General features: G+C 57.1%; 1 protein-coding gene across 1 annotated transcript; it reads right to left on the reverse strand.

Annotated features, from left to right (window-relative positions):
- Positions 1-278: 278 nt before the first annotated feature.
- On the reverse strand, positions 279-24454 carry KCNK3 (potassium two pore domain channel subfamily K member 3). Its single transcript, XM_059843160.1, has 2 exons — positions 24130-24454; positions 279-2807 (listed from the first exon to the last, which is right to left on the reverse strand). Exons 1-2 carry the CDS (start codon positions 24410-24412, stop codon positions 1939-1941), a joined length of 1152 nt encoding a protein of 383 aa, XP_059699143.1. The 5' UTR covers positions 24413-24454; the 3' UTR covers positions 279-1938.
- Positions 24455-24774: the final 320 nt, after the last annotated feature.

Below are 24774 nucleotides of genomic sequence, written 5' to 3' on the forward strand. Positions count from 1 at the left end.
AATCCCAATATCCACAAGATTGGGATCCTCTTTTCCCATATCTCGAGGGAAACAGCTGGAGGCGATGCCAAGATCCCAGAGGTTCGGGATCCTCCTGTCCCTGATCCCAAGGGAATTACTGGAGGCAAAGCCAAGATCCCAGGGGATCGGGATCCTCCTTTCCCAATCCCAAGGAAATTACTGGAGGCCAAGCCAAGATCCCAGGGGATCGGGATCCTCCTTTCCCAGCCCTTCCCCCCTCTCCACATCCCTGGGGAAGATCCCAGACACTCCCGAGCTTCCAACAATCCTTTATTTCTCTCTCCAAGGAATCGAACCCCGTTGGACACATCGGCTTTGGCATGAGGACCAGGGAACCCTTCCCGGCAGGAATTGGGCGCCCCTGGATGAGGAAGTGGCAGAAATTCCTCCCTGGAATCGTCAGGAAGTGTCCCCCGAGCCTCCTCTCCGACGGATATTTCCGGAATTCCGTGGATAGCGCCGTTGGTAATAAATATCCTCAGGAATCTCACAAATGCACAGCTCAAGGATCAGAAATCCATGGATTTTTTTTCCTCTCTGGAAAGGTGACGGAACATCCCCACAGTCCCCCCCTGCCACATCCAGCGCTCCAGGAGGGTCCTCCCCATGTCCCCTCCGTGTCCCCTGGAGGGGACTTTGGGTGCTGGGAGGGGAAATTCCCATCCTGGAAGGGCAGGAATGGGAAAGGAGGGAAGTTTTGCTTCCCTGTTGGGGTGGTGGTGACAGAGGTGACCCCTGGGGTATCCCAGGGAATTCCGGGAGTGTCCCAGGAGTGAGGGTGGTGGTGGGATGGGGTGTGGAGGAAAGGATGGAGAAGTGTTGTCATATCCCAGATTTCTCTCTGAGGGAAAGATTCCATCCCCGGAGTCCTGGTGAGGAGGGAAATGGGGATCCCGGGGGATAATTGTCCCCAAAATTCCTCCCCGAGGGAACAGTTCCATTCCCAGAGTCCCAGTGAGGATGGAGGTGGGGATCCAAGGGAAAAATATCTCAAAAAAACGTCCCTGAGGGGAACAATTCCATCCCTGGAGCCTTGGGGAGGGTGGAGATGGGGATCCCATGGGAAAATATCCTGGATTTTCCCCAAAATACCTTCCCAGGAGGAACAGCTCTAACCCCGGAGCTTTGGAGAGAACGGAAATGGGGATCCCATGGGAAAATATCCCAGATTATCCTGAAAAAAACACTCAGAGGGAAATAATTCCATCCCTGGAGCCTTGGGGAGGATGGAGATGGGGATCCCATGGAAAAATATCCCAGATTATTCCCAAAATACCTTCCCAGGAGGAACAATCCCATCCCTGGAGCCTTGGGGAGGATGGAGATGGGGATCCCATGGGAAAATATCCCAAAATGTCCCCCAAACACCTTCCTGAGGGGAACAATCCCATCCCCAGACCCTCGGTATGGATGGACACAGAAATCCTGTGGGATCAGCCAGCTTCCCACGGATGATTCCCGCTAAATCCCGAGGGCTCCCAGCTCTGCCCCCCTATGAAATTGGGTTAAGACAGCACCAAATCCCAGGGTTTGGAGCAGCCTACGTGACTCCCGGCTGCTTTTCCGGGCGGCTGATGTGGAAAAGCTCTGGCTAAGCCCCTCTTAGCCTGATTTCCGTGGCCATCGGGTCCCTCCGTGCTTCCCGGGGAATTCCCGAGGATCCAGAGCGTGGAGAGGCCAGGACTGGCTGCCCACAGTGGGAGGTGCCCACAGGATTCTGAGGCTCTCCCGTTCTCCCGAGTTTCACATTTTGAAGGAGTGGGGGGTTTTGTGTGTGTGAAATTAAAATCCAAGAGGTTTTAAATTAAAATCCATTCTGGAGCCAAGCGGGACGGCCCCACTCCGGCGTCATTCCCGAGTCCGGAACGGCTTCCTCCCGCTCCAGGAGGGATCCGGGCCGGGAGGGCGTGAAGGGGGCTACACGGAGCTGCGTCGCTTGGTGAATCCCGGGAACGCCGCCAGGCTCTGGAGCCCGGTGGACACGGAGCTGATGGCAGAACGCCGGGAGCGGCAGAAGCACCGGTGCTCCGGAGTCTCGGGGCAGCGGGCGGGTGAGGAGTGGCTGCGCTCCACGCCCGTGTCCGAGCTGGACAAATCCCTGGGAATGATCATGGGGATGGAATACTGCAGCTTCTCGCGGCTCTTGTACCACAGGCACGAGCACACCGACTGGAAGTGCAGCACCTCGGCGTAGACGTTCCTGAAGCCGCTCTCGGCCGGGGCTACCGCGGCGGCCTCGGGGACGGCGGCCACGGCGCCGGAGCGAGCGCCCCGGCTGAGCAGCGCCCGCTGCTCGGCGTCGCGGCGCTCGTCCTCGGCGTTCATGGTCATGAAGCGCAGCACCACCAGGTTGAGGAAGGCGCCAATGACCGTCAGCCCCGTGAGGATGTAGACGAAGCTGAAGGCCACGTACTGCGGCTGAGTCTGCAGCGCGTGGTCCTTCTGCAGCGCCACGTAGTCGCCGAAGCCGATGGTGGTCAGCGTGATGAAGCAGTAGTAGTAGGCCTGGAAGAAGCTCCAGTTCTCGTAGTGCGAGAAGGCGGCGGCGCCGATGCAGAGCGTGCTGACGCACGAGAAGAAGCCGATGGTCACCATGTTGGCCATGGACACTTCCGGCCGCCGCATGCCCAGGCGCTTCTTGAGGCGGCGCAGCAGCGAGCGCACCAGGGTGTTGATGCGCTCGCCCAGGCTCTGGAACATCACCAGGGTCAGCGGGATGCCCAGCAGTGCGTAGAGCATGCAGAAAACCTTCCCGCCGTCCGTGCTGGGCGCCGCGTGCCCGTAGCCTGGGGGGAAAGGGAGAGCGGGGTCGGATCCGTGATCCCGGTGGGAATCGGGAGTGGGGAACGTCGGTGGGAAGCGCGGAAGGGTGTGGGATCCCCAAGTGAGGGAAGGGAAGGTGGGAGGGGAGCTCAGAGCTCGTCCCATTCCAAGCCTGACAACTGCCATGATCCCAGGGTGATCTTGGCAGGAAATTTGGGATCCAGGGGTTTCACTTGGAATCTTGGGGCTCCAGGAAGGGGCTCCCTTCCTGCTTTTCCATCCTCAACTTCCAGGAATGGATTGTCCTTGATCCCAGAATCCCAGAATGGTTTGGGTGGGAAGGGACCTCAAATCCCAGGCCATGGACACCTCCCATGATCCCAGACTGCTCCAAGCCCAGTCCAGCCTTTCCTTGGACACTGCCAGGGATCCAGGGATTCTCTGGGAATTCCAGCCCAGCCAGGAATCCCTTCCCAAGATCCCACCATCCCAAGCTCCCCTTTCCCACTGGAAGCCATTCCCTGGCTCCTGCCCCTCCAGCCCTTGCCCAAATCCCAGCTCTCCTTTCCCTCTGCAAAAGGCTCCAAGGATTCCCTGCATCCTTCCCTGATCCAGCTGCACATTCCCAGCTCTCCCAGCCTGCCATTGCATCCAGCCCCATCCCGACTCCTCTCTGAGAAAGAGTTTTAGGAATGAGGGCTTTCACCTGGAGTCTCAGGATTCCAGGAAGGGTCTCTCTTCCCTTTTCCTCCCTTTTCCATAAAAATCCCTCTGAACGGATTCTGAGTGTCCTTTATCATGGAATCATGGGGTGGTTTGGGTGGGAAGGGACCTCAAATCCCATCCTGTTCCAACCCTGACTCTTTCTCCCATCCCAGGCTGCTCCAAGCTCCCTCCAGCATTTCCTTGGACATTTCCAGGTATCCAGGGATAGCCGCAGCTTCTCTGGGAATGCTGTACCAGTGACGACGTTTGGGTGGACCCTTGGGTGGGGGCACCTTCCCCATCCCTGCGTTTGGGAAAATTCCCCAAATTCCCATCCCAGACTCTCTGGAGATGGGGAAATCAGGGATTTTGGCTGTCTCCAGAGCCAAGCGCTCCGTTTGTCCCCTGTCACCCCCCTGTCCCAGTGCCCCAGTTCCCGCCATCCGGGGGCTGCATCTGCATCCAGCCCCGGGAACAGCTGCGCTCCCGTAATCCCGCGCCGCTGCAGATGGGATTTATCCCGCTCCAGGATGGATCCCGGGATGCCGCGGGCAGGGCCAGCACAGGCCCTGGATGGGGGTGGCAGGAACCAGCTGCTCCCTTTTCCTGTCCCTGTCTTCCTTTCCCTGTCCTCCCGTCCCTTTTCCTGTCCCTGTCCCTTTCCTTCTTTTCCTTTTCCTGACCCTTTTCCTGTCCCTTTTCCTGTCCCTGTCCCTTTCCTTCTTTTCCTTTTCCTGACCCTTTTCCTGTCCCTTTTCCTGCCCCTGTCCATTTCCTCCTTTTCCTTTTCCTGTCCCTTTCCTCCTTTTCCTTTTCCTGTCCCTTTCCTCCTTTTCCTTTTCCTGACCCTTTCCTCTTTTTCCTTTCCTCCTTTTCCTGTTCCTTTCCTCATTTTCCTTTTCCTTTTCCATCTCTTTCCCTCTCCCTTTCCTTCTCCCTCTCTTTCTTACTTTCCCATTCTTTCTCCTTTCTCATTTTTTTCTTTTCCGTCTTTTCCTCCCTTTCTTCCTTTTTCTCCTTTTCCTTTTCCTTTTCCTTTTCTGTTCCTTTTCCTTTCCCTCCTTTCCCTTTATCTTTTCTTACCATTTTTCTTTCCCTTCCTCCTATTCTTCCTCTTCTTCCTTTTTTCCTTTTCCTTTTCCTTTTCCTTTTCCTTTTCCTTTTCCTTTTCCTTTTCCTTTTCCCTTCCAATTGCTTTTCCATTCCTTCTCTTTCTTTCCCTCTCTTTCCCATTTCCCCCTTTTCCTAATTTTATTTTCCTTTTCCTTTTTTCCTCATTTCCTTCTTTTTCTTACCTTCTCTTTCCTTCTCTTTTCTACTTTCCCTTCCTCTTTCTGACCATCCCCCACCATTCCTCCGGGAATGCTGAGAGGGGCTCATCCTGCCCCTAATCCCACTCCTGTGTCCCTGATCCCGATCCTGAATCCCTAATCCCGATCCTGAGTCCCCCTCACCGCCACCCTCGGGGGGACACAGATGGAGCTGGAGCGAGGGGAAAATCGGGATCGTGGGATCTTCTCCAAGGAGGAGCTGCCGTGGGATCCTCTCTGTGTGGGGATGGAATCCACAGAGAGGGAATTGGTGGGATGGAGTCCATGGGGATGGAGTCCATGGGGATGGAATCCATGGAGAGGGAATTGATGGGATGGAGTCTATGGGGATGGAATTTATGGAGAGGGAATTGGTGGGATGGAGTCCATGGGGATGGAATCCATGGAGAGGGAATTGATGGGATGGAGTCTATGGGGATGGAATCCATGGAGAGGGAATCGGTGGGATGGAGTCCATGGGGATGGAATCCATGGAGAGGGAATTGATGGGATGGAGTCCATGGGGATGGAATCCATGGAGAAGGAATTGATGGGATGGAGTCCATGGGGATGGAATCCATGGAGAGGGAATTGATGGGATGGAGTCTATGGGGATGGAATCCATGGGGATGGAATTCATGGGATGGAATCCATGGAGAGGGAATCGGTGGGATGGAGTCCATGGGGAGGGAGTCCATGGGGATGGAATCCATGGAGAGGGAATTGATGGGATGGAGTCTATGGGGATGGAATTTATGGAGAGGGAATTGGTGGGATGGAGTCCATGGGGATGGAATCCATGGAGAGGGAATTGATGGGATGGAGTCTATGGGGATGGAATCCATGGAGAGGGAATTGGTGGGATGGAGTCCATGGGGATGGAATCCATGGAGAGGGAATTGATGGGATGGAGTCCATGGGGATGGAATCCATGGAGAAGGAATTGATGGGATGGAGTCCATGGGGATGGAATCCATGGAGAGGGAATTGATGGGATGGAGTCTATGGGGATGGAATCCATGGGGATGGAATTCATGGGATGGAATCCATGGAGAGGGAATCGGTGGGATGGAGTCCATGGGGAGGGAGTCCATGGGGATGGAATCCATGGAGAGGGAATTGGAGGAGAAGGAATTAATGGGAGGAATTGATGAACAGGGAATCTGCGGGATGTAATCCATGGAGGGGGAATCCATGGGAAGGAATCAATGGAGAGGGAATCCATGGGATAGAATTGATGGGATGGAATCTATGGGCAGGAATCAATGGAGAGGGAATCCATGGAATGGAATTGATGGGAGGGAATCCATGGAGAGGGAATTGATGGAGAAGAAATCAGTGGGAGGGGATCGATGGAGAGGGAATCGATGGAGAGGGAATCGATGGAGAGGGAATTGATGGAGTGGGAATCAATGGGATGGAATCAGTGGGATGGAATCGATGGGAGAAGGAATCCATGAAGGGGGAATCCATGGGAGAGAGAGCAACACCTGCCAGTGACACCTGAGATCATATCTGGAGAGCAACATTGGAGCATCATGGAGCAGCACCTGGGAGACACCTGGGAAACACCTGGGAATCACTGGGAGACACCCGTGATACACCTGAGAAACACCTGGAAAACACCTGAGAGCATCACCAGACAACATCACCAGAGCATCACCTGAGCAGCACCTGAGAGCATCCCCTGAGCTTCACCTGGAGCCATCATGGCAGGGCGTCACCAGAAAACATCACCTGAGCAACACCTGAGTGTCACCAGAAAACATCACCTGAGCAACACCTGAGTGTCACCAGAAAACATCACCTGAGCAGCACCTGAGTGTCACCAGAAAACATCACCTGAGCAACACCTGAGCAACACCTGAGTGTCACCAGAAAACATCACCTGAGCAGCACCTGAGTGTCACCAGAAAACATCTCCTGAGCAGCACCTGAGCAACACCTGAGTGTCACCAGAAAACATCACCTGAGCAGCACCTGAGTGTCACCAGAAAACATCTCCTGAGCAGCACCTGAGCAACACCTGAGTGTCACCAGAAAACATCACCTGAGCAGCACCTGAGTGTCACCAGAAAACATCTCCTGAGAAGCACCTGAGAGCATCACTGTAGCCTTGCTCAAGCCTCACCTGAGAAACACCTGAGGCGAATCACCTGGGAGCATCATCTGGACATTGCTGCAGATCAATGCCTGAAATCATCCCCTGAGCACCACCTGAGTGAACCACCTGACAGCATCACCTGAGCATCACCTGAGCATTCCCTGAGCATCACTGGAGCATCACCTGAGAGAACCACCTGGCAGCATCACCTGGGAGTATCACCTGAGCATTGCCTGAAAGCATCACTTAGCAGCACCACCAGAGCACCACCTGAGCATTCCCTGAGCATCACCTGCGAGAACCACCTGGCAGCATCACCTGAGCATTCCCTGATCATCACCTGAGAGAACCACCTGGCAGCATCACCTGGGAATATCACCTGAGCATTGCCTGAAAGCATCACCTGGCAGCATCACCTGAGCATCCCCTGAGCATCAGCTAGCAGCACCCCCTGATCCATCCCTGCCCTGTGTGTCCCTCCCTGCTCCCTGTGTCCCTTCCTGCTCCCTGTGTCCTTCTCTCCCTGCTCATTTGTCCCTTCCCTCTTCCCTGTGTCCCTCTCTCTCTCTGTTCCTCATGTCCTTCTCACTTGTGTCATTCCCTGTTCCTTCCCTGCTTCTTCTGTCCCTTCCCTGCTCCTCATGTCCTCCTCTCCCAGCTTCTTGTGTCCCTCTCTCCCTATTCCTCGTGTCCCTCTCTCCCTGTTCCTTCTGTCACTTCCCAGTGTCCCTCTCTCCTTGCTCCTCATGTCCCTCTCTCCCAGCTCCTTGTGTCCATCTCTCCCTGCTCCTCATGTCCCTTTCTCCCTGTTCCTTCTGTCACTTCCCTGTGTCCCTCTCTCTGCTCCTCATGTCCCTCTCTCCCAGCTCCTCATTCCCTCTCTCCCTGTTCCTCAAGTCCCTTTCTCCCAGTTCCTTCTGTCCCATCCCTGTGTCCCTCCCTCCCAGTTCCTCGTGTCCTTCACTCCCTGTTCCTCATGTCCCTTTATGTGTCCCTCTCTCCCTGTTTTTCCCTCTCTCTCAGCTCCTCATGTCCCTCTCTCCCAGCTCCTCATGTCCCTCTCTCCCAGCTCCTCATGTCCCTCTCTCCCTGCTCCTCATGTCCCATCCCTGTGTCCCTCTCTCCCAGCTCCTCATGTCCCTCTCTCCCAGCTGCTTCTGTCCCTTCTCTCTGTCCCTCTCTCCCAGCTCCTCATGTCCCTCTCTCCCAGCTCCTCGTGTCCCTTCCCTCTGTCCCTCTCTCCCAGCTCCTCATGTCCCTCTCTCCCTGCTCCTTGTGTCCCTCTCTCCCTGTTCCTTGTGTCCCTCTCTCCCTGTTCCTTGTGTCCCTCTCTCCCTGTTCCTCATGTCCCATCCCTGTGTCCCTCTCTCCCAGCTCCTCATGTCCCTCTCTCCCAGCTCCTCATGTCCCTCTCTCTGCTCCTCATGTCCCTCTCTCCCAGCTCCTCGTGTCCCTCTCTCCCAGCTCCTCGTGTCCCTCTCTCCCAGCTCCTCGTGTCCCATCCCTGTGTCCCTCTCTCTCTGCTCCTCATGTCCCTCTCTCCCAGCTCCTCATGTCCCTCTCTGCTCCTCATGTCCCTCTCTCCCAGCTCCTCGTGCCCCTCTCTCCCAGCTCCTCATGTCCCTCTCTCCCAGCTCCTCGTGTCCCATCCCTGTGTCCCTCTCTCCCGGCTCCTCATGTCCCTCTCTCCCAGCTCCTCGTGTCCCATCCCTGTGTCCCTCTCTCCCAGCTCCTCATGTCCCTCTCTCCCAGCTCCTCGTGTCCCTCTCTCCCTGCTCCTCATTCTCCACCCAGTCCCACGTCCCGAGCCCTCATCCCGCCCTTCTCCATCCCCTCCCCAGCAATTCCCAAATCTCCCCATTCCGGCTGTTCGGGATGGATTTTGGGATGGAGCCTCCGGCAGTGCCCACGGGTGCCTTTCCAAAAACCTCCCTGAGCATCCTCCTGCCCTTTCATGCCTTTTCCTGCCCTCTCCAGCCTCTCCATCCCTCCGCGGCCTCCAGGAGCTATTTTTAGCGCTCTTTCCCGAGGGAAGGGAGTTTATGAGCTCTCCAAGCGTCGGTCAATCCCCCGATCCCCCCCCGTCCCCGGTTTTAGCAGGAGCTGCCTGAGCTCCGGCACGTCTGAGGGTGGGGGGAAGGTCGGGAATGGCAGAAGAGGGAAAACCCCGGGAAAACGGCACCGGGGATGACCCCCAAATCCCTTTGGGACCCGCGGGTGGCGAGGAATTGTGTTGGAGAGGAGGGCACGTCCCAGCCGGGAAATCCGCCGGGAATAACCGCTGGAATTCCAGCTCCTTCCCCACCTCCTGCCCCCCTGCCCTTCCCGGCTCCCAGGGGTGTCCCAGGCGCGCTGGAGTCGAGGGGCAGCGGGGCCGGGATGAGCCGGGATCCCGCTCCGGGACGGGCCGGGAGCAGGGATCGTGTCCCCAGGGAGGGAGGATGACACGTCCCGCAGGAACGCGGCCGATCCTGGCCTTTTTAGGGCCGGAGGAGCGGGGCTGGATCCGGCCCCGGAGCAGGTGCAGGGCTGGCCCCGGGCCTGGAGCGGATCCCGGCTGTCGGGGCGATGGATGGCCGGGATTAGCGGGACAGCTGCGGGAACGGGCTGGGAACGGGCTGGGGGGAGGATGGCACACGGCTGGAGGGCTGGGAGGGCAGGCAAGGATCTGCGGGAATGGGGCTGGGAGGGTGGGAAGGGGATGAGACCTCCGGGAGGGGCAGGAAATGGGGCAGGGAATGGGGCAGGGGGTGCAGGGAATGGGGCAAGGGGTGCAGGGAACCTGGACAGGGAATTCAGGGAACCAGAGGGTGGGATTCAGGGAGCAGAGACAGGGAGATTCAGGGAATGGGGCAGGAGATTCAGGGAATGGGGCAGGGGATGGGGCAGGGAGTTTTGGGAATGGGGCAGAGGATGCAGGGAATGGGGCAGGGGATTCGGGGAATGGGGCAGGGGCATGGAAGGAGCCTCCTCGTGCCAGCCCTTCCCCATGTCCCACTGCTCCCAGTAAGGATCAGCATCAGCTCCCAGTAAGGATCATTGTCCCATTTCTCCCAGTAAGGATCCTGCTGTTCCCAGTAAGGATCCTGCTGTTTCCAGTAGGGATCGTTGTCCCATTTCTCCCAGTAAGGATCCTACTGTTCCCAGTAAGGATCAGTGTCCCATTGCTCCCAGTATGATCCCACTGCTCCCAGTAAGGATCCTGCTGTTCCCACTAAGGATCTCATTGTTCCCAGTAAGGATCCCACTGTTCTCAGTAAGGATCATTGTCCTGCTGTTCCCAGTAAGGATCCCAGTGTTCCCAGTAAGGATCCTGCTGTTCCCAGTAAGGATCTTGCTGTTCCCAGTAAGGATCAGTGTCCCATTGCTCCCAGTAAGGATCTTGCTGTTCCCAGTAAGGATCTCGCTGTTCCCAGTAAGGATCCCGCTGTTCCCAGTAAGGTTCTCATTCCCAGTAAAGATCTTTCTGTTCCCAGTAAGGATCCCGCTGTTCCCAGAAAGGATCCCGCTGTTCCCAGAAAGATCCTGCTGTTCCCAGTAAGGATCCCACTCTTCCCAGTAAGGATCCCGCTGTTCCCAGTAAGGATCCTGCTGTTCCCAGTAAGGATCCTGCTGTTCCCAGTGCTGGGGCCATCCCAGCTGTCCCCAGGCCGGGGGAGGGGACGCAGCTGTCCCCCAGAGATCCCCACGTGCCCAGGGAAGAGCAAACACGCCTGGAGACGGCGGCTGGGAACGCAGCAGGTGCTGGTGGGAATTCTAGCCTGTCCTGGAAAAACACGGAGCTGGCCCTGAGGGACACAGCCAGGGGGACATGGCCAGGGGGACATGGCTGGGGGACATGGCCAGGGGGACACCTAGGTCTTGCAGGGCCACCAAAATCCCTGGGTGGGACTGGGAGCAATGGGAAGGAGCCCAGGGACGCCAAAATCCCTGGATGGGGATGGGGACAGTGGGAAGGGACATGGGGACACCAAAATCCCTGGATGGGGCTGGGGGACACAGGAGGGGACATGGGGACACCAAAATCCCTGGAAGGGGCTGGGGGACACAGGAGGGGACACGGGGACACCGAAATCTATGGGTGGGACTGGGAGCAGTGGGAAGGGCCCAGGGACACCAAAATCCCTGGGTGGGGCTGGGGGAAGCAAGATGGGAGGGATGTGGGGGCATCAAAATCCCTGGATGGAGATGGGGGAAGAGGGAATGGACATGGGGACACCTCCTGCAGCCCGAGCAGAGGGATGGGATCTGGGATGGGCTGAACTGGGAATGAAGAGCTGGAGGGACCCCTGGGACAACCAAAATCCCGACTGCCCCTGTTCCAGCTGCTCCTTGTGTCCGTCTGTCCATCCATCCATCCATCCATCCATGGATCGATCCATCCATCCATGGATCCATCCCTCCATCCCTCCCTCCATCCCCATCCCCAAATCCTCTCTGTTCCATCTCCCCCCTTCTCCCACATTCCCCCCTGGAAAAGGGAGATGCTGTTCCATAAGGGGGGGGTGGTGCTGGAACAATCCAGGATCCCCCCCTGAGATCCCAAGGATCAGGGACCCCCAGGATCCCCCATTCCCAGTGGGATTTGGGTGGGGGGGGTTGCATGTGGGGCCGGACCCTGAGCTCTCCCCTTTATTCCCACATTCCCCCAAACTCCTGCACCATTCCCAAAGGGCCTCGGCTCTGCAGCGGGATCCCCCCCCGGATTTTTTGGGGTGTGGGGGTGCCGGATTCCCCCTCCCCCAGCGCCTCCTGCAGCCGGGGGGGTCGGGATGGAGTCATGGAAAATCCCGGCGCCGGCCAAGCTCTCTGTTTGCGCCAAAACTGGCAATTTTTCCTTGGATTCTGGGGCCCCGCCAGGCCCCTTCCCAACCCCCCCGTGCCGGCCCTCGCCTCTCCCTGGAAAAGGGGGGGCCGCAATGGGAAGGGGGTCCGGAGCTCAGGGATAAGGTGGGATACCCCAGGAATGGCCTGGGGCACCCCAAAGGGGGCGGACCCGATGTTTGTGGGGGGGCACCGGCTCCAGTGGGAATAAAATCCCTCAGGGATTTTAGGATGGATTTTGGGGTGGATTTCAGGGTGGATTTGTGTCCCAAAATGGGCAGGGATGGGTGTCCAGGTCCTTCCCGGGAAAAGGGATCCTGGTCCAGGCAGGGAATTCCTGCCCGGAGCGTCCAGGGGGTCCTGAGCCCCTCTGAAGGGAGACAGAGCCCCAGGCCTGGGCAGGATTCCAAAGGGTCCTGGGGATGGGGATGGGGATTTGGGATGGAGGAGGGGGATGGGGGGTGGGGATATGGGATGGGGATTATGGGATGGGGATAGGGATATGGAATGGGGATAGGGATGGGGATTATGGGATGGGGATCTGGGGTGGGAACTATGGGATGGAGATGTGGGATTGGGATGTGGGATGGAAATGGGGATATGGGATGGGGATGGGGATATGGGGGAGGGATATGGGATGGAGATTATGGGATGGGGATTATGGGATGGGGATGTGGGATGGGGATGTGGGATGGAAATGGGGATGTGGGATGGGGATGGGGATATGGGGTGGAAATGGGGATGGAGACTATGGGGTGGGGATCTGGGGTATGGATATGGGATGGGCATGGGGATATGGGAGTAGGGATATGAGATGGAGACTATGGGATGGGGATGTGGGTTGGGGACTATGGGATTGGGATGTGGGATGGGGACTATTGGATTGGGATGTGGGATGGGGAAGTGGGGTGGAAATGGGGATGTGGGATGGGGATCAGCACGTGAGATGGGTGGGGACTGGGATGGAGATTATGGGATGAAGATGTGGGGTGGGAATGTGGGACGGGAATGGGAATGTTAGATGGGGATATGGGATGGAGATGATGGGATTGGGATGTGGGATGTGGGATGAGGATATGGGATTGAAATTATGGGATGGGGATAAGGGATGGGAATGCAGGATGGAGATTGGGATGCAGGACTGGAAGGAGGAATGGATCCAGTCCCTTTCCCCTGGGAGCTGCTGATCCCATCCATCCCAGAAATCCCATTCCAGGCTCTCGGATCCACCCCGCGCCACCAGCCCTAGTGCTTGGGAAAAACTGGGAAAAACTCCCAAATCTTCAGAAATCTGGGATGGCTTTCCCTGGCCCTGATCCCCCTGGCCCATGGGTTTCATTCCTCGTTCCCAGGATTTGCTGGGATTTCGGGAGCAATCAGCTGTGAAAGGCCAGGAGCGGGAATTAGTGGGAATTAATTAATGGTGTTACTCCTGGGTGGAAAAAAGCTGGGAATTTATGGCCTGGGCAGGAGAGGGGGATGAGAGAGGGAGGATCCAGAGGGGCCCCGATCCTGATCCTGATCCCAATCCTGACCCCAACCATGATCCTGATCTGGATCTCAATCCCAATCTTGATCCCAATCCTGATCTGATCCTGATCCTGATCCCATTCCCAATACTGACCGTGATCCTGATCCCAATCCCGATCCCAATCCCAATCCTGACCCCAACCATGATCCTGATCTGGATCTCAATCCCAATCTTGATCCCAATCCTGATCTGATCCTGATCCTGATCCCATTCCCAATACTGACCGTGATCCTGATCCCAATCCCGATCCCAATCCCAATCCTGATCCTGACCATTATCATGATCCTGATCTCAATCCCAATCTCAATCCCAATTTCGATCCCAATCTTGATCCCAGTCTCAATCCCAATCTTGATCCCAATCTCAGTCCCAATCTTGATCCCAATCTCAATCCCAATCTTGATCCCCATCCCAATCCCGATCCCAATCCTCATGCTGATCCCAATCCTGATCCCAATCCCGATCCCAATCCCAGTCACAATCCCAATTCCAATCCCAGTCTTGATCCCAATGCTGATCCCAATCCCAATCTCAATCCCAACCCTGATCTCAATCCCAATTCCAATCCCAATCCCGATCCCGGATCCTGATCCCAATCCCAACTGCGATCCCAATCCCGATCCCGGATCCTGATCCCAATCCCAACTGCGATCCCAATCCCGATCCCTGCGCTGAATCCCACAGGAACAACCCCGAGGCCTCCCCACCTTGGGTTTGCCGGAGCCTCCTTGGGAAGACATTCCCAGGAAAAGGCTCTGGATCCAACCCGGGCTGGGATTGTAGTCCCTAAATCCCCATCCCAGCGGGAAGCGACGCCGATCCCACTGGGAATTCTCATCCAGCCCCTTCCTGCTCATTCCCAGCAGGAAATCCCCTGGATCCAGAGGATCCAGGAGGAACATCCAGGAATCCCAAATGGAACAGGGACAGGAAGGTGGGGAAGGAAGGGAAGCGATCCCAATTTTCCAACAATTCCCGAGGATGGGATGCTCCAACAACCCCCGGGATGGGCTTGGGATTGCTTTTCCGGGAAAACCCAAGAGGGAATTCCAGGAATATTCCCCCTTCCCTCCTGTTCATTCCAAAGCCTGTGGATGGTTTGGGAGGTGCAACCAGAGATTTCCATGGAAATGTTTGGGGTTTTTTTGTGGAATGGGAGCAGGAATGGCCGGAGGGATGGGAGGAATTCCAGCCCTGGAATTGTGGAGGGAATTCCCTGGAATTCCCCTTTCCTTGTTGATCCCAAATCCAGTCCCAAGGAGCCACCAGAGATTTCCATGGAAATGTTTTTTTTGTGGAATGGGAGCAGGAATGTCCAGGAGGAACACCCAGGAATCCAGAGTGGAACAGGGAGGGGAAGCAATCCCGATTTTCCAACAATTCCAAGGGATGGGATGCTCCAACAACCCCCGGGATGGCCGGGATGGCTTTCCCAGGAAAACCCAGGAGGGAATTCCAGGAATTCCAGGAATATTCCCCCTTCCTCCCTCTTAATTCCAAAGCCCGTGGATGGTTCGGGAGGTGCCAGCACCGATTTCCACGGAAATTTTTTTTTTTTTGTGGAACGGAGCAGGAATGTCCCGAGGGGTTGGGAGGAATTCCAGCCCTGGAATCGGGGCGGGAATTCCCTGGAATTCCCCTTTCCCTGTTGATTCCAAGGAGCGATTTCCATGGAAATGTTTTGGGGTTTTTTTTTGTGGAATGGGAGCAGGAATGTCCCGAGGGGACGGAGGGAGCTCCTTATCCCAGCAATTCTCAACAATTCCCGGAGTTTTTCCCCCCAAATCCCGGGAATTCGGTGCCTTTCCCGCCGCCCGTGGGTGGCACCCCCGCCGGAGGTGACAGGAGGTGACAGCGCTGTCCCCAAACCCTTCCTGACCCCAGGGGCGGCGGCGGGGAAGGGGCGCGGGTGTCACGGGCTGGGGACAGGGGCGGCGTCACCGGCCCGGGGGGACAGAGGGGACAGAGGGGACAGAGGGGACAGAGTGACAAAGGGACAGAGGGAACAGAGGGGACAGAGGGACAAAGGGACAGAGGGATTCAGGGCAGGACAGAGGGGACAGGGGGGACAGAGGGGTCAGAAGGGACTGAGGGGACAGAGGGACAGGGCAGGACAGGGGGACAGAAGGGACAGGGGATAGAGGGGACATAGGGGACAGAGGGACAGAGGGACAGGAGGGACTGAGGGGACAGGGGGACAGGGGGGACAGGGGGACAAAAGGGACAGGGGGATAGAGGGGACAGAGGGGACAGAGGGACTGAGGGGACAGGGGGACAGGGGGGACAGGGGGACAAAAGGGACAGGGGGATAGAGGGGACAGAGGGGACAGAGGGACAGAGGGACTGAGGGGACAGGGGGACAGGGGGGACAGGGGGATAGAGGGGACAGAAGGGACAGAGGGGACACAGGGGACAGAGCAGGACAGAAGTACAGAGGGACAGGAGGGACTGAGGGGATTGAGGGGACAGAGGGACAGAGGGGACAGAGGGAACTGAGGGGACACAGGGGACAGAGGGGACAAGGGAGGCAGAGGGGACAGGGCAGGACAAGGGAGACAGGGGGGACAGAGGGGACAGAGGGGACAATGGGACAGAGGGACTGGGTGGGACAGGAGGGGACAGAAGGGAAGGTGGGGTCTGAGGGGACAAGGGAGTGACAGAAGGGGACAGAGGGGCCAGGGGGTGACAGAAGGGGACAGAGGGGCCAGGGGGTGACAGGCGGACTGGGGGGACGGAAGAAAGACAAGGGGGTGACAAACGGCGACAGAAAGGGACAGGGGGAGACCAAAGGGGACAGCAGGTGACAAATGGGGACAAAAGGGCCCGGCCTCCTGCCGGCCCCGTTCCGGGCGCTGTTCCCGTGACAAAGGCTCGGGCGGGTGGCGGGCGGTGACAGATGGTGACACGGCGGTGGCATTTGCCACCTGCTCCCTCTGCGCGCACGGCCGCGGGGGAGGGGGGCGGGGATTGGGACTTTTGGGATCGGGGATTTTGGGATCAGGTTTTTGGGATGGGAATTTTTGGGAGCCATCCAGAGCCAGCGCAGCCCGCCCTGGCTCGGGACAGCGGCAGAGGTGACAAGAGGGACACTGCCGGTGACACTGCCACCCCCGCCGGGGACATCCCAGCCTCTGGAATTGCGGGATGGGGACAGCGGGGACATTCCCGCCTCTGGAATTGCGGGATGGGGACAGCGGGGACATTCCCACCTCTGGAAATATGGGATGGGGACAGAGGGGACATTCCCGCCTCTGGAATTGTGGGATGAGGGCAGAGGGGACATTCCCGCCTCTGGAATTGTGGGATGAGGGCAGAGGGGACATTCCCGCCTCTGGAATTGTGGGATGGGGACAGAGGGGACATTCCCACCTCTGGAATTTCTCGGGAGCCGCGGAGAAGCTTTGGAGCAGCGGCGGGAGCTGCTCCTCTCCCGGCTTTTTCATGGATTAAAGGAAAAAAACCCAAAACCCCAAATGGATCCAAACTTTTCCCAGCAGGATCTGTAATCCTGGATTTTCCTCCCCCCCCATCCCACCGCGATCTCAAATCCCAGATTTTTCCCCCCTGGGATCTCCCCCACCTCTGGAGCCACTTCCCGATCCCAGTCTGGTTTTTCCCTGTCCCACCAAGAGCTGGGTGGTGAATTCCTGGGAAAATCCCTTTTTTTTTTCCACCCTGGAAAATTCAGTTCCATGGGAATAATGGGATTTTCTCCCCCTTTTCCCTGGATTTGGAGGGGTGTCCTCTCATTCCAGCCCCATCCCAGTGTTGCTGCCATATCCGGCCACCCAAATCGTGGATTTTGTGGGATTTTGGGATCTTCCCACACATCCGGATGTCCCAGCCTCTTCCCCACATCACTGGAAATTCCAGGAAAACCGGGCTGGATTCAGGGAAAGCCATTTGGGGCCATTCCCTCTGCAATTCCCACATTTGGGATATTGGGAATCCTCATCCCAGTCCCAAAGCTGCTCCCACGTGGAGCCCAACTCCAGGATTTAAGGTTTGGAGCACCTGGAATTTTTGGGATGTGACCTTTGGGTCGGGATCAGTCCCAATCCAGCATTCCCTGCTCTCGGCAACAGGATTTGGAATTCTGGGATCAGGAATCCCAGGAGAGGCAGAGCAGGATCCCAATCCATCCTTGGAATGGATCCCAGCGGACCTGTTCCCTCTCCAGCATTCTGGGATCCTTGGGATGGGCTGGATCCCACGGGAGATTCCCAGATCCCCCATCCTGTCCAACACCAGAGGATCGACTGCAATTCCAGAGCTTTTCCAGCGGCTCCCGGCTGGAGAGGCTGGAGCTGGGATAACGGGAATGGCAAACACCAGGAAAATGGGAATGGCAAACGCCGGGAAAATGGGATAATGGGATTGAAAAACACCAGAATAGCGGGAATGGCAAACACTGGGAAAATGAGAATGGCAAACACTGGAATAATGGGAATGGCAAACACTGGGATAATGGGATAATGGGATTGAAAAACACCAGGATAATGGGAATGGCAAACACCGAGATAATGGGATAATGGAATAATGGTAATGGCAAACACTGGGATAATGGGATAATGGGAATGGCAAACACCAGGATAACAAGATAATGGGAATGGCAAACACCAGAATAACAGGATAATGGGAATAGCAAACACTGGGATAATGGGATAACGGGAATGGCAAACACTGGGAAAATGGGAATGGCGAACACCTGGATAATGGGATAATGGGATTGGCAAACACCAGGATAACGGGAATGGCAAACACCGGGAAAATGGGATAATGGCATTTAAAAACACCAGGATATTGGGAATAGCAAACACCGGGATAACGGGAAAATGGGAATGGCAAACACTGGGATAACGGGAATGGCAAACACTGGGATAATGGAAATGGCAAATACCGGAATAATGGGAGTGGCAAACACTGGCATAGTGGGATAATGGGAATGGTAAACACCGGAATAATGGGAATGGTAAACACCAGGATAATGGGATTACAGGAATGGCAAACACTGGCATAGTGGGATAATGGGAATGGCAAACACTGGGATAATGGGATACCGGGAGTGGCAAACAGCAGGATAAAGGGATAATGGGATTGAAAAACATCAGGATAATGGGAATAATAAACACCTGGATAATGGGAATACTAAACACTGGGATAACGGGAATTGTGAATACCAGGATAATGGGATAATGGGAATGGCAAACACCGGGATAACGGGAACAATAAACACCCTGACACTGGGATATGGCAAACACCGGGTAATGGGAATAATGGGAATGGCAAACACTGGGAAAACAGCTCTGGGAATAACAAACACCGGGATACCAATGCTGGGAATAACAAACACCCTGACACCGAGAGAACGGGAATAACAAACACCAGGACAAAATCCCCGGGAATAATGAATGTCCTGACACTGGGATAACAGCTCTGGAATAATGAACCCTCTGGGAGTGTGAATGACAACTCCAGGAATAACAAACACCGGGATAACAGCTCTGGGAATGACAAACACCCTGACACCGGGATAATGGGAATAATGAGCATTGGGAAAACAGCCCCGGGAATAATGAACACTCTGAACGTGGGAATAAGAAATATCAGGATAAAAGCCCCGGGAATAACAAACACCGGGATAATGGGAATAATAAACTTTGGGGAAAACAACCCAGGAATAACAAACACCAGGATAAAAACCCTGGAATAGCAGCCTGCCACTGGGATAACAGCTCCAGGAATAACGAACACTCTGAGAGTGGGAATAACAACTCCAGGAATAACAAACACCCGGATAAAAACCCTGGGAATAGCAAACCCCTGACACTGGATAACGGGAATAATGAGCATTGGGAAAACAGCCCTGGGAATAATGGACACACTGACACTGGGCTAATGGAAATGACAAACACCGGGATAACAGCCCTGGAATAGCAGCCTGACAGTGGGATAACAGCCCCAGGAATAAGGAACACCCTGAGAGTGGGAATAACAACTCTGGGAATGACAAACACTGGGATAAAAGCCCAGGGAATAACAAACACCAGAGTAAAAACCCCGGGAATAAAAAACACCCTGACACCGGGAATAATAAACATTGGGAAAACAGCTCCGGGAATAATGAACACCCTCAGGGTGAGAATGACAAACGCCGGGATAACAGCTCTGGGAATGACAAATGCCGGGATAACAGCTCTGGGAATGAAAAACACCAGGATAACAGCTCTGGGAATGACAAATGCCGGGATAACAGCTCTGGGAATGACAAACACCCTGACACCGGGATAGTGGGAATAACAAACATTGGGAAAACAGCCCCGGGAATAATGAACGCCCTGAGGGTGGGAATAACAAACGCCGGGATAAAAGCCCCGGGAATAATGAACACCCTGACACTGACACCGGGATAATGGTAATAACAAACAGCAGGATAAAAGCTCTGGAATAACAGCCTGACAGTGGGATAACAGCCCCAGGAATAAGGAACACCCTGAGAGTGGGAATAACAACTCCAGGAATTCCAAACACCAGGATAAAAGCCCTGGGAATAACAAACACCAGAGTAAAAACCCCGGGAATAACAAACACCCTGACACACCCTGACACACTGGGATAGTGGGAATAATAAACATTGGGAAAACAGCCCCGGGAATAATGAACACCCTGAGGGTGGGAATAACAAACACCGGGATGACAGCTCTGGAAAAACAAACAATGGGATAAAACCCCCGGGAATAAATAACACCCTGACACCGGGAATAATAAACACTGGAAAAACAGCCCCGGGAATAATGAACGCCTTGAGGGAATAACAAACAGCAGGATAAAAGCCCCGGGAATAGCAGCCTGACTCCGGGATAAAAGCCCCAGGAATAAGGAACATCCTGAGAGTGGGAATAACAACTCTGGGAATAGCAAATACTGGGATAAAAGCCCTGGGAATAACAGCCTGACACTCAGGGAATAACAAACACCCTGAGAGTGGGAATAAGAGCTCCATGAATTACAAACGCTGGGATAAGAGCGCCAGGAATAACAGACACCCTGACAGCAGGATAATTGGAATAACAAACATTGGGAAAACAGCCCCGGGAATAAGGAACACCCTGAGAGTGGGAATAACAGCTCCGGGAATAATGAACACCGGGATGACAGCCCCGGGAATAATAAACATGGGGATAAAAGCCCCGGGAATAACAAACACCCTGAGACCGGGATAATGGGAATGACAAACACCGGGATAACAGCCCCAGGAATAACAGACACCCTGACACCGGGATAATTGGAATAGCAAACACTGGGAAAACAGCCCCGGGAATAATGAATGCCCTGAGGGTGGGAATGACAAACACCAGGAGAAAAGTCCTGGAATAACAGCCTGACACCGGGATAAAAGCCCCAGGAATAAGGAACATCCTGGGAGTGGGAATAACAGCTCTGGGAATGACAAACACCAGGAGAAAAGTCCTGGAATAACAGGCTGACATTGGGCAAACAGCCCAGGGAATAACGAACATCCTGAGAGTGGGAATAACAATAACTCTGGGAATGACAAACACCAGGATAACAGCTCCGGGAATAATGAATGCCCTGAGATTGGGAATGACAAACACCGGGAGAAAAGTCCTGGAATAACAGCCTGACACCGGGATAAAAGCCCCAGGAATAATGAACGCCCTGAGGGTGGGAATAAGAGCCCCGGGAATAACAGACACCTGACACCGGGATAATTGGAATAACAAACATTGGGAAAACAGCCCCGGGAATAATGAACGCCCTGAGGGTGGGAATGACAAACACCGGGATAACAGCCCTGGAATAACAGGCTGACATCGGGCAAACAGCCCAGGGAATAACGAACATCCTGAGAGTGGGAATAACAATAACTCTGGGAATGACAAACACCGGGATAACAGCTCCAGGAATAACTAACACCCTGACACTGACACCGGGATAATGGGAATGACAAACGCGGAGATAAAAGCCCCGGGAATGACAAACGCCGGGATAACAGCCCTGGGAATAACAGACACCGGGATAACAGCTCTGGAATAACAAACGCCGGGATAACAGCCCCGGGAATAATGAACACCCTGAGGGTGGGAATAACAAACGCCGGGATAACAGCTCTGGGAATAACGAGCACTCCGAGCCCGGAGGTTCAGCTCCGGGAACTCTTTTCCCTCCCCACACCGGGATTTAGGGCCTGGGAATCCTCCCAAGACCCACACCCCAAATTTGGGACCCCACGAGCACCCCAAAACCTGGATCTGAGCCCCGGGAACAAACGGGCACCCCAATATCCCTGTCCCGATCCTGGGAATGCACGGGAACCCCAAAATCTGTGTGACAGCCCTGGGGACCCAGGGACACCCCAAAATCTGTGTGACAGCCCTGGGGACTCTGGGACACCCCAAAATCCGTGTGACAGGAGGTCTGGGGACCCAGGGACACCCCAAAATCCGTGTGACAGCCCTGGGGACCCAGGGACACCCCAAAATCTGTCCCAAAGCTGGTGTCCCCCATCCCATTATCCCGTTATCCCATCCCATCTCTCCCCTCTCTCTGTGGGAATGGTGGCCAGGGTCCTGTGTCACCTTCTGTCCCCTGGCTGTCCCTGGCTGTCCCCTCGCTGTCCCCACCCCTCAGGCCCTCCCTGAGGCTGAGTTTGGGGGGCATTTGGGGACCAGGGGACATTGGGTCACCCCAGCCACCCCTGGAGGGGACCCAAAGGCCAGAGGGGTGACAATGAGGGTGTCAGAGGGGTGACAGTGTGGGTGACAGGGGAATGACAATGGGGGTGACAATGTGGGTGACAGAGGGGTGACAATGAGGGTGTCAGAGGGATGACAATGAAGGTGTCAGAGGGGTGACAGTGTGGGTGACAGGGGGGTGACAATGTGGGTGACAGGGGGGGTAGGTCCCTAAGGGGCCACACCCAGTGACACTTCCCAGGATGAGGACAGGGCTGGGGACATCCTTGAGTGTGGGGAACAGGGGTGACACCCCCTGGGAGAGCCTGGCAGGGTGGGGACAAGTGCCTGTCCCCTCCCCAGGGCTGGGGGTCCTACCTCCCTGTCGCCATGGGGCTGGGGACCCTAGGGACCTTATAGGGACACGTCCCTGTCCCCGTGGGGCTGGGGACCCTATAGGGACACGTCCCTGTCCCCGTGGGGCTGGGGACCCTGCAAGGACTTGTCCCTGTCCCCGAGGGGCTGGGGACCCTGCAGGGGGGTCCCACAGGGCCAGGAGAGCCACCGGCGAGGGGTGACAGCGCCTTGGGGACACATCCCCGGGTCGGGAGTGTCCCGGCCTGGAGCGTTCCCCGATCCCGGGGGTCATGCGGGGGTTTCCCGGTGGGAGAGGGGCCGGGGGGGAGTCCCGGCACTGCGGGATCGGGAATTTGGGGGGGCTTGGCTGGGGAATCGCCCCCAAAACACCGGGATGGGAAACGGGAATCCGGGCGGGGATCGCCCCGATCCCACCGGGATGGGAAACAGGGGAATCGCCCCCAAAACACCGGGATGGGAAACGGGAATCCGGGTGGGGATCGCCCCGATCCCACCGGGATGGGAAACGGGAATCTGGGCAGGGGATCGCCCCCAAAACACCGGGATGGGAAACGGGAATCTGGGCAGGGGATCGTCCCGATCCCACCGGGATGGGAAACTGGAATCCGGGCAGGGGATCGCCCCCAAAACACTGGGATGGGAAACGGGAATCTGGGCAGGGGATCGCCCCGATCCCACCGGGATGGGAAACAGGGGGATTGCCCCGATCCCAAGGGATGGGAGAAGAGGGGGATCGGGCAGGGGGATCGCCCCGGTCCCACCGGAATAGGAGAGAGGGGTGACCGGGCAGGTTTTTCCCGGAGCCGGAGAGGGATCGCCCCGATCCCACTGGGAAGGAAGACAGGGGGGTCCTAGCAGGTTTTCCGCGGTGCTGGAGGAGCCGGGGAGGGATCGCCCCGATCCCAAGGGATGGGAGAGGGGGGCGTTCGGGGAGGGGGATCGCCCCGAAAACACCGGCATGGGAGACAGGGGGGGTCCTGGCAGGTTTTTCCCGGTTCTAGAGGAGCGATCCCAAGGGGTGGGAGACGGGGGTCCGGGCACAGGGATCGCCCCGATCCCGCCGGGATGGGAGAGAGGGGGGACCGGGCAGGTTTTTCCCGGTGCTGGAGGAACCGAGCAGAGGGATCGCCCCGAAAACACCGGGATGTGAGACAGGGGGGTCCGGGCAGGGGGATCGCCCCCAAAACACCGGGATGGGAGACGGGAATCCGGGCAGAGGGATGGCCGCGATCCCAAGGGATGGGAAAAAGGGGAATCAGGGTAGAGGGATGCCCCCGAAAACACCGGGATGGGAGACAGGGGGGTCCTGGCAGGTTTTTCCCGGTTCTGGAGGAGCCGGGGAGGGATCGCCCCGATCCCAAGGGATGGGACAGAGAGCACAGAGGTTTTTTTCCCGGTGCAGGAGGAACCGAGCAGAGGGATCGCCCCGGTCCCACTGGGATGGGAGACACGGGGGTCCGGGCGGGGGGATCGCCCCGAAAACACCGGGTTGGGAAACAGGGGGGTCCGGGCAGGGGGATCGCTCCGATCCCAAGGGATGGGACAGAGAGCACCGAGGTTTTTTTCCCGATGCCGGAGGAACCGAGCGGAGGGATCGCGCCGGTCCCAGCGGGACGGGCGGCGGCGGCGGGGGGGTCTCCGGGCGGCAGAAGCGCCGAGCTCCCGATTTCCCCCCGCTCCCTCGGGCACAGGCGGGGCTTTCCCGGTGCTTTCCGTATGGATCCCCCGACCCCACCGGGAAAAAGCCGAGCCGGGATCTGCCCGCGGGGAGCCGGGCGGGGCGGGGGCAGCCGGTACCTATGGTGGTGATGACGGTGATGGCGAAGTAGAAGGAGCCGGCGAATTTCCACTGGACGCCGGCCTTGTGCGGCTTGAGCTTGAGCACGACCCGCTCGAGCTCGCCGTAGCTCTCGGCGCTCAGGTTGTACTTTTTCTTGAGCTCGTCGCTCTTGGCCTCCAGCCGCCGCCTCTCCGCCGTCTCCGCCTCGGACTCGAGCGCGTCGAAGACGGCGGCGCCCACCAGCAGGTAGGTGAAGGTGCAGACGATCAGCGCCAGCGTCCGCACGTTCTGCCGCTTCATGGTGCGCCGGCGGCGGCTGCGGGGCGCGGCGGGGCCGGCTGGGGCATGGCGGCAGCGCCCGGGCACGGCGGGCGGCCGGGGGAGGCGGCCGAGGCGCGGCTGCGGCGGCCGCGGCGGCGGCGGGGCCGGCGGAGGAGCGGGAGGAGGGAGGGAGGGAGGGAGAGGGAGGGGGAGGAGGGAGAGGGAGGAGGGAGGGAGGGCGGGGGAAGGGGCGGAGCTGTCCTTCAGCACCAGCGCCCCCGGGGACCCCCGAGTGTCGCACGGGGCCGGGTCATCCCCGCTGGGGACAGCGCCCGAGCCCCGAAGCGCGGCCGGTCCCGGGAGCCGCGTCCGCACCGGGAACAGGTGCCAAAGACCAAAGC

Source organism: Haemorhous mexicanus, chromosome 3, assembly GCF_027477595.1.
Source record: "Haemorhous mexicanus isolate bHaeMex1 chromosome 3, bHaeMex1.pri, whole genome shotgun sequence".
Taxonomy (NCBI): Eukaryota; Metazoa; Chordata; class Aves; order Passeriformes; family Fringillidae; genus Haemorhous; species Haemorhous mexicanus.

Coding starts and splice junctions, on each gene's coding strand:
- KCNK3 (XM_059843160.1), bottom strand. CDS start 24,412: ATGAAGCGGCAGAACGTGCGGACGCTGGCGCTGATCGTCTGCACCTTC. Junction 2,808..24,129: donor CACCGTCATCACCACCATAG/GTACCGGCTGCC, acceptor CTTTCCCCCCAG/GCTACGGGCACGCGGCGCCC.